This window comes from Poecilia reticulata, linkage group LG6 (assembly GCF_000633615.1).
Source record: "Poecilia reticulata strain Guanapo linkage group LG6, Guppy_female_1.0+MT, whole genome shotgun sequence".
Classification (NCBI taxonomy): Eukaryota; Metazoa; Chordata; class Actinopteri; order Cyprinodontiformes; family Poeciliidae; genus Poecilia; species Poecilia reticulata.
In genome coordinates this window covers 4,402,354-4,412,774 of record NC_024336.1, presented here as the reverse complement: position 1 = coordinate 4,412,774, position 10,421 = coordinate 4,402,354, and the positions used below count along the sequence as shown (strand labels likewise).

Sequence of the window (10,421 nt, the reverse complement as noted above, 5' to 3'; positions counted from 1 at the left end):
CCTGCAAATTCTTTGGTGGGGGGCAGAGAGGGACCTGGATAAAGGCTAGGGGGGCGCTGGCCCAAAGAAGGTTGCGGAACACTGCCCTAAATCATCTCACCTTTATGACTCTTACCTTTCTTTGTTATAATAATCCGCAACACTGGATTGGCTGAAGAAACAGCTTTGTGGAAGTTTTCATCATTGTTGATTGGGAGGAGATCTCCATGGATATCAGCATATTCCAGCAGCACCTCCACACCGTGGATGTGATGGATGTTTTGGAGGAGGTGGTAGAACTCTTGGAAGCCACCAAATCCATTCCTCTTCAGACCAAAGCGACGGTACTCTGCCTCAAACTGCAGAAGTCAAAAAGTAACCATCAGAAATAATTCTTACAAACTGTTCACAAACTATACACCTCTGTTTTAGTTTAAGCTTCAAACCCCTTACATTGCTAAGATATAAGTATCTTAGCAATGTACCCTAACTTCTTACAGTTAATATGACTATCCATCCATCCATTTTCTATACACCCTTGTCCCTAGTGGGGTCAGGAGGGTTGCTGGTGTCCATCTCCAGCTAACGTTCCAGGCGAGAGGCAGGGTCACCCTGTACAGGTCGCCAGTCTGTCGCAGGTTAATATGACTAGTTAGACTGAATTAATACAACTCACTGAAACAGTCTCATTGTAATTAGTTGAACTACTGATATTTTTTTCACACTAAAAAGAGGGGCAGAAAGAAAAAGGGGGGAAACCTGCTTGGGAGTCAAACCCTGGACCCCTTTGTCATGGATGAATAACCTAAGTACATTTGAAACTAAATATTTACATACACCAAAGAAAATACAAATTTTTTTTCCTCACTATCTAAAATTAAATCAGACCAAACTTCTTCTTTTTAGGATAGCTAAAATTATCAAAATTATTTATATTTGCTAAATGTCTGAATATTTTTGTTAGAACATTTTTTATAACTTTTGTTTCATTCAGAAGTTTACAAACATTTGGTCAGGAAGGGATAATTGTCTTCTAAAATGTATGGCAGATTTTGGATTTCCACAAGCTTCTCGTGATAGTTTGCTGGAGTTCTGGTCCATTCCTCCTCACAGAACCAGTGTAACTCAGTCAGATTAGCAGGTCAACGCAGCCTCAATCACACACACYTTTTCAGATCTCCCCAGAAATTCTCCATAGGATTAATATCGGGGTTTTGTGATGGCCACATTACAACATTGATTTTRCTGTCTTTAAGTTACTTCAGTTCAAACCCWAAAGTGTGCCCAAAAATGAAGATCTTTGTCCATGTGTGCCTTTGCAAACTGTAATCTGTCTGTGTATTTTCAATTAAAGACTTATTCCTCGCTTGATGGCCATTTAGCTCAAGTTGGTACCGACACGTTTCAATGTGGATAATGACTCCATCTTACCAGCTTCAGCAGCATCTTGACCAGATCTTTGGCCTTTGTTTTGGAGTTTATCTACACATTTCAAATCAAAACCCTCCTATGGAGTGAAAACAGTCTGACAAAAATATCTGTGCGTGTGTAAAAAGATTTCTCTGTGTGTAAAAAGATTTGTGCGTGTGTAAAAAGATTTGTGCGTGCGTAAAAGGATTTGTGCGTGCGTAAAAAGATTTGTGTGTGTGTAAAAATATCTGCGCATATGTAATACTGGATTTGTAATCCTTAAAAATAAAATAAACCTTCTCCTACGCCTATAAATGTTGAAAAAGTACGCACAAGTCACCTGGTACACACACACAAAACTGCATTTACACACAGATCCAGTTACGAGTGCACATGTATTTTTGAGGCTCATTTGATGCTTCGGGTGAGCTCCCAGAATCGTGCAGATGGTTCGTTTACATGTTAGGTAAAGCTGGGTCATCTGAGTTTTGCTCTGAGTCTAGTGTTTTCATCCTCTAAACCACATGTGTCAAACTCAAGGCCCGCGGGCCACATGTGGCCCGCCATGTCATTTTATAGGCCCATGACTGACTTAAAATATATTTTCGGCACGAAATGACTTCAAACTACATCTCCCATAATGCATTCCGATTGTTGCCAGCCAACATTACGGTTTCTCGCCACGAGAGAGCAGCAGAGTCACTTCAAGCTGCAGGGCCGTGCAGAGACCACTAAAGGGGCAGATGCTCAACAACAAAAAAGGGCCCATCTAACCGCMTTCTAGGACAGAATATTAACAGTCTCTCAGCTTTTAGAGTTTAATAAACAATGATAAATTACAAAATTGTGAGATATACAATAAAAAAAAGCTAACAAACATCTCCATATAGAGCATWACACTATGCCTATGTAAGATATTTTATTATTAGTTTCTTTCTGCAGGTTTATTTTGTTATAGGAAAGTATTGCAATATTCAAACCCGCAATTTGGCAAGATATGTAAATCAGAGCTGGTGGTCTAGCTCTAATTTACATAATTTGTCTTTACAGACTTACACTATTAAAAATATAAACAAGGGCACAATGCAACCTTTTAGTGTACTGTAATCTATAAAACAAAGAGCTGCCTGTTTGCTACACTTGCAGTGGAGATGAAGATGGTCCATTCAGGAAAGCAGAGCTGCATCAAACTTTAACGTGGAACTGCAGAAAAAAAAAAAATTGAATTGTTAATGCATGCCACCATGAGAAAAGCCTACTGAGTTTTGCTTAAAAAAAACTTAAAAAAATTTAAATCACACATTTTTGACTCATGAAGTGAATTTTCTTTTTTGCAAAACAAACTTATTTGCGCTTGTCAGAAATATTTTCTTGCTATTCTAAGTTTTTGTTTGTGACTCAAAGTTTTGCTTGTGATTTTCACATGACGTCTTGAGCAGGGCCTAAAATCACAACAAAAGATTTATGATGTGTGCAAATAAATGTTTATGTTTGGTAAAAATTAGTTAATTAAAAAAAATTCTTTTAAACAAAACTTTTTTTTAAAGGAATCATTACAATTCCAAAAGTTTTGATTACAATTTTATTTTACTTAACTGAGGTTAGTTTTTTTATTTGCCATTGGATAATTGGGAAACAAATTTAACTTCATACTCTGCAAACCAGACCCTAAACTTAAAGTCTGGGTTGAGATTTTTCCCCTTCATTAATGACACACGTTTATTACATACATTATATCTATCTTGGTAATTCAGGGCGAGTTATTTTTAATTCTAAATGAATATCCTTGTTGTACTATTATTTAAGCCTTCAAGATACATTTACCTAACGTCTGAATAAATGCAATGTACATTATGCAGCAAAGGAAATTAGAAGATCGGACATATATCCATTATGGAGATGATCGGTTTTGGACGGGCGATGCTCCCCTATTGCATAAGCAATACTAAAGAATGACTGATATCATTAAAGATACAGGGAAGAAGCTTTTTTGTTATCTAGCGTTGCTAGCAAAGTCGTTAGCTAGCAGCTAGCTAATAGCACATCAACAACAGCCTAATGTTTGTATGATAAAAATACTAAATCGATAGATAAGAACAGTTTTTCCTCACCTGGYTGTCTCCTCCCGCTCAGTAGTTCWTCAGAGAAAGGCAGAYGCAGAGGCCTGTCAGTGTCTGTTGTATTTCATTACCTTTCTGCTTAAACCGAGACTCCGTGCTGAAGCAGAAACGATACTTCAACGTTTTCCGTCATCTGACAAGTAGAAGGTCTACTCCACTTTATTCACCAAAAACGTTTTTTTTTTTATAATTTACCAAAAACTGTTCTGCAATCTGGAACGTTCGCTACGTTGAGCTCCAGTTAGCCGCCTTATCTCACTGCGCGAGAGGCAATTGCGTCATGCGTCACGGGCAAAAGGTCAAAGGTAACAAGGTGACCGGCTTATTATGTTGTACAAAAAAGAAACAAAAAAGCAAAGAATTTTAGCAAATTTTTTTATGTGTCAAAACAGGGCTTAGGAAATAATAATACCAAAAAATAAATAAAAAAATTGACTAAAAGGGCACTTGGGGGCAAGGAGCAAAAAGGGCAGGTGCTCAAGCACCCCCAGCTCCTCCCCCCCCTGCACTTGCATGTCAAACTGCTTATTGATTTTACCAGCACTGAGACATCGACAAGTTAACATCAAAATGTCCAAGAAAAGAAAAATCAATTTACAAGTAAGACTGTGAATGAAGATGTGTGTGAGTTGGTGTCAGGGGCAGCAGGTCGCGCTAGACTTTTTTTGTTATCCGTTATCTTGACCGACAACATAAAAAAAATCGGTCATGTACTATTTTTATCCGTGAAATTACAATCATATTAACATCGGCTATTTAGCTGCATTTTATGCGGTTTAGATAATATTCACCGTGAATCCAGATCCCATCACAAATTAAGCAGATAAATGCATCTACATTTTTCTCTGTAGTGACAAAAACCACTGACTGTGGCCCCAATAACTTATAATAAATTAAATTACTCACTTAAATTACCAGCACTTCACCCGCTGGGGTCTGAACGCACTTCCTCCTGCACTCTTAGAAATGGCTGTAAATTTACAGCGGAATTCCAGCAGTAACATACTGTTATTCCAAAATACGGTAGGATATTGTCAATTTGATGTCTTCTCTTGTCACAATCAAGACTGACGACTGGCAGTAAACTACTGCAAAATAATTGTACAATACAGTTTTTTTCCTAGGTAAGGCATTTTACTTGTATTTGCATCTTAGAGAACCAGCATTTAAAGACAATATTAAATGGAAAGAAAAAAAAACTTTCCATAATAAATCTTTTAGGGAATGAATCAAAATCTACAGAGGATAATCAAAAGTGTTATATTATCAGTGTTGGTGTTGTATGTTAAAAATACAATGTTAATTAAACACTTGTTTAGTCAAATTCAAAGATAGGTTTGTCAGTTTCCCTAAAGAGATGGTGTTTGATAAAGAGTTGCTCCCAGAATCGCAACTTATCTGTGACGTCACGTGTTTGCCCGGGAAACAGCAGTATGGCATCTTGTCTGGAGCTTATCATAACAAGGTAAGTTTCCCAAAGTTATAAGTTAAAACTTTATATTCTTTATATTCTCTCTTTAATGTATTTATGTAATGTAATGGTGATGTATTGTCTCAATGTTTGAAACTCCCTGGCGGACATTATACCTGCTCAAGAAAAAACTAAACAAAATCTTGGATATCAGAGTAGCTATACGTAGACTGAGAAAGACAAAAATTGTGTTAACATTTCTGCTTGAGAAACAGAACAGTATCTGTAAGGACCTGAGGTTAAGAGTTTTGCCTAAAGATTGGACCAATTTTATCCCATTTAGTTGCATTTGAGAACAGACTGCAAGAGCCTTGCTCTGCTTCTTCCACAGGATGAAATGGGAGGAGGGTTACTCAGTCTACTACCGTATTTGGTTAATATCAGGCCATAGTCACTTTAACCTGTTTTTCTGTTTTCTGGAATGAAAACTTGTCCAGGGATGCTGGGCCATCCCCATGGCATATGATTTCAGCCAAAATAACAAAACATAAAATCTATATTTTCAACATATATTTTCAACCAAGTAGTTAAGTAGAACAAGCAGAGACCAGTCAGTGTCTGGACCAGAGCAGAGTACCTTATGAAACTAGTTAAATCAAAGCCTTAACACTTCTGTTGTCAGAAGTGTTAAGGCTCTTAAAATGTCACAAATACTATTTTTGATTCTAATAAACATTGTTAAATTGTTATGAAAACAAGAAAGCACATTTGTTAGGGTTGTTTGAATGTTATTATTTAACGAGTCGCCCTTATCCTAAATCTTCTGGAGGACAATGCTACTTTCCAAAAGATGTCCAAATCTAACACCTAGAGTTCACAGTTAACTCGGATCTCATACTGTTCAGGCTGAAATCACACAGCTTCAGGTAAATATGGCGCATTTTCATTCAGACAAATGTGGTGCCTGTTGATATGTTGTTAATTAAGCTACAAGAAAAACGTACGAGTAGGCCTATATAAACTCCAGAATTAAAGAAATTATAATTATCAGGATAAATATAGTTCTGTTATGTGGTTAATTTTGAGACCTAAAACAGGAATAGTTTAGTTTGCTTTTGTAACACACAGTGAGACACAAAATGTATGTTCAAAGTAATAATCTGAGTAATTGCTACACCTTTAATTAGAGTCAAAAGAAGCGAAAGCTTCAACTAAAAACCAGAAATATTTCCTATCTCAACCCACCCTATTACAGTTTAGGTAAAGGTTACGGTACATTTCAGCTATTTGCCAGTTTCACAGGAGCAAAGAACTATTGTGTTGTTTTAGGTCAGGTTTATACTTTGAGGATCAGCGGGAAACTGGAGTGACATTAACAATTGTGTGCATCAAGCGGCGACAATGGGGTAAATGCAGCTTTAAAAAGACAGGCTACCAGGTCGGCCTGGTGCCTGAATGCGCCATCTATCTACTACTCTGTCGTGACATTTGACATGTTTACCTCGGGAAACTGCAGTGTCCGAAAATTTCTGCCGCCCCGTTTAACAAAAATCAGCCAGTTTCACCCCCACACTCCAGGGAGACATCATGAATCTCACCTGAGCTACAGCAAAAGGTTCTGTTGCTGCCCGAGCCACAACACGAACGGCACCTTCTATCCTCTTATTTCATTACAGTAAAATATAAACGATGAAACAAAACACTCACTTTGCTCTTGACCTCCACCGTGTTATCAGTGTGTCTTGTGGGGGTCCGGTGCTGCTGCTGTGACTGTCTTGACATTCTGCTCCTCGGTTCTCCGTTCGGCTGAGGCACTGCAGATAAAAACATCCACTAGAGCTGGGATATGTTTCCTCCTGTGTGACTGCGAATAGAAGAAAGCGGAATGCTAAGCATAAAGTTGACTCCGTGAAAAAAGCAGTCCTCTTTCACCTGAGGAAGTGTTCCGTGTTCCTGTTAGTCTAGGTTAAAATCAGAAGCACAAATCAACCGCGATTAGCTGCTGCGTCGCATTTCGTCCTGAGTCAGCACGCGACAGCGTTATTCCCCCACAACATACACACACACACACACACGCACGCGCGCGCGCGCGTGCATGCGCATGCAAAAAAGAAAGAGAGCAGCCATCCTGACAGGTGGAGTCTAGTAGATCCGGTATGGGACGTGAGGTGCCAGTTGCCCCACACCCCCAACCCCCACCCAGGGCCAGACAGAAGGACGCAGCAAAAGGGGGCGGGACATGGCATAAGGGTAATAACGCAACACCAGCCAGCCCTACTGGCCCACTGATATCCACTACTGTCAGCTGCAGTACTGACTGCATTTCTGCACACGTCATAACTAATTTTAGCCTAAATTTCTTGGCTTCCAGATTACTAAAACACTCCCCCCCACCACAACCCCCAAACCCCTCTACCCCACTATCATAGTGAATACAAGGTGAAGTTACAAATATCAGATTGATAGTTCAGCTGCACAGTTGTCATTCTCTTTGTTATCCAGTGACGTTTGGTCATTCACCTCAGGTATGACAAGAATTAAAACCAGCTGGAGCCTGTTGCTGAACATACCTGAAAAACCTGAGTTTCCACCCTGTTTCACCAGGGTCATGTCTGAGAGTTTGAACTGTTTGGGCCAATCCTAGCAACAAGAAAGACATAATAATACATACTTAGAAGAAAAGTTCAACCATTTTTTTWAAACTGAACTCATTTTATTGAGCCATAAGGAGGAAGAAGGGGAAAGAGAATTTGAGTGATGTTACAATAATCTGTTGGCTTTTCAGCGCATGGTTGGAAAATCAGAAAACATGCAGTGACACTATCCACTATCCTGTCTAGATTTTAATTTCTGACTTGTTTAGAGAGTATTTTCCTTGCACTGTAAAAAAAAAAAAAAAAAAAAAAAAAAAAAAAAAAAAGCAGTTGTCATGCAGTCCAAAAAGTTGTGGGTTTGATTCCAGCTGCTCACAAATGTCACGTTTTAGTTTTTGTTACTTAAGAAATATTAACTTAATTGTCATGAAGACAGGAGTAACAACTGGTTCACAGTGACATTTTCAAATGGTTGCATACCACATCACGAAGTGTGTTTGTGTGTAAGCTGTTTGCCCCCCTCTTTTTCTCTTTTTACTCAGTTTGCTTTCTCCTCCAGGCTCTTAGTCCTAATCATCTCAGTACCAGTCAGTACCAGGGCCCGGGTTCGTGTGTACCTTGAAAGGAGCTCCACAGGCTTAAGACACAGGTTTTACTTCATTCGTAGCAGAAAAACAGAAAGGTGTATCATAAATTACAACTGCTCAGTTGTAGTTTGTGATACATTAAATACCTTTCATTTATTTAATAAATGCTTTACCAAAAAGTATGTTACAGAGTTCTGCAAGTCAATGACTCAATGCAATCTACTGGGTTTACTTAGATAGAAACTTTTAAAGCTACTTTGAATAACTAATTGTACTGTACTGTTTGATAACTAGGATCAACAGGAACATATTTTTTGTAAATGCCTCAAGATGGCATTTGTTGTGAATTGGCTCAATGTCAAAAAACTGAATTGAACTGAATAATAGATGTTTAAAAGACATTTTGTTAACTTTCATTTTGCTACTGAAGATTTTCTAAAACATTTCTCAGAAGAATTTAATAGGATAATGCTTCAGTATATGTATATTTTCAGTTTTCGCCATAAACTATTCTGGGCGATTAATCATTTSCAGTCCATTTACTTTGTTGTAGCCCACTTTAACACTTTTATCTTCAAGTCAGCTGGTAATGTCCTGCACAATAAATTCACTTCCATCTGTGTAAACCATCCTGTGTTGTTTTCTGATCTTATCTTCAGTTCTTATAATTGAATAAAAAAACTGAAATTCAGAACTTTATCTGAAGTGCGCTTTATTTAACAAATGATGAAGGTTAGATCATGTACAACATATTCTGCTATTTAGTCCATTTAATAAATGGTCAGYCCACTCATCTTCCCAAGTGTTTTTCTTTTTGGTTMTTTTTTTTTTKGGTTTTTACAATAAGTAGAAATTGAAATCTGTTAGGCTTTAAAAAAGGAGCACCACTAACATGGGCTATTAGAACTGTCCTGTCTAGATTTTAATTTCTGACTTGTTTAGAGAGTATTTTCCTTGCACTGTAAAAAAATAAAATAAAAAAAGCAGTCGTCATGCAGTCCAAAAAGTTGTGGGTTTGATTCCAGCTGCTCACAAATGTCAATGTGGCCCTGTGTTAGTGATGTAAAAAATATGGCTCTCGTGTAAAGCACTTTTAATCACAAGTTTAGCTAGAAAAGTGTAATGTAAATCCAGTCCATTACTTATCTACTCACTCCTCTGCCAGTTCTCACTGACTTCCAGTGTTTTATGTAGAGAGCAAATATTCCTCTGCAGCAAGACGCTATTCTGAATAGCAAATACATTTTAAATATGCTAGTCAATTGAAGAGTGTTTAACTTACTTGACCATTCAACATTTGCCAATTGCTGGATTCTATTTGAAAGTTGAAAACAACTGTGTAGGAATCCTACAAAAGCAGGAATTTAAAAGCCAACCATACTTCCTCTAAAACAAAACACATACAGGGAACCAAGTCTCTCAAAAATAAGTAATTAAAAATGGTTCTTGTGATCTAAATGCTGTTTTCAAAATGGTCACATAGCAGGAACAGGACAGTGGAGTATCATCTGAATGATGGAGGTGTGGGTGGGGCTAGTGTGATATTTGTATAAGTCTCCACTAACTGAAAGAGGAAATGGTATCATGGCCAAAACCAGCTTAGTACAAACCTTATGATTTTGAGCCAATAATTCTGTCTCGTTGTCATTTCCCCTTTAAATTTCATGACATAAATTGCTGAAGAACATTAATCAAAAAGCTTCCAAATGACTGAAAGGTTAAAAAGGAATGCAGTTTTTAAGCCAGATGTCCTTTTCTGTGAGGTGTGTGACATCAGGTTCATCCGATGTGGATCTACTATGTGTGGAATGTCCCAGCTACTGGGCAGGTCATACCCATCTGAGTGGGTGTGGATCTGTGGAAGGACTGGTTTTTATGTATGACACAACTTTACCCAAATCCGGTTGGCTTTCTGTTGCACTTTACCTATTTGTATTTAGAAGAACAAGAGGGAATAAAAGCCTGTAAAAACCAACTTAAAGGAATTATTTGAATTTTTAATGAAGAGAATTTATTTACACGTAGTTAATAGTTACAATCCTGCCTCTATTAGATAAACACATTAAACCACACAGCTTAGCTAAGAGGTTTAATCTGGCCAGTCAAAAACAGACTWTTTAAATTCTAGGAAGAAATTATCCCAACAGGATGAATCCTTATGCAGCCTGCATAAAAAACCCAGATACATTAAAGCTACTCCTGTTGAAACTGAAGATTAGGAAATACTAAGATTGACAGGACTGCCTCCACAGTTCTCTGAACAGAGTATATCATGCTAAATGCTTCAGAATGAGTTTTTACACTTACATCCATACTCATC

General features: G+C 37.8%; 1 protein-coding gene across 4 annotated transcripts in view; it reads right to left on the bottom strand.

Annotated features, from left to right (window-relative positions):
- pard6a (par-6 family cell polarity regulator alpha) overlaps positions 1 to 7,150 on the bottom strand; it is a 37,362-nt gene extending 30,212 nt beyond the window's left edge. Inside the window, exons 1-3 of one of the 4 annotated variants that reach the window (XM_008410904.2) lie at positions 6,853 to 7,148; positions 6,628 to 6,784; positions 116 to 338 (exon numbers count right to left, since the gene is read on the bottom strand). In XM_008410904.2, coding sequence (XP_008409126.1) covers positions 116 to 338; positions 6,628 to 6,750 — 346 coding nt within the window. In that variant the 5' untranslated portion in view covers positions 6,751 to 6,784; positions 6,853 to 7,148. Of the gene's footprint in view, positions 1 to 115; positions 339 to 6,627 lie in introns of all 4 variants that reach the window. The other 3 variants (XM_008410905.2, XM_017305521.1, XM_008410903.2) reach the window with 3 other exon arrangements.
- Between the last annotated feature and the right edge of the window lie 3,271 nt (positions 7,151 to 10,421).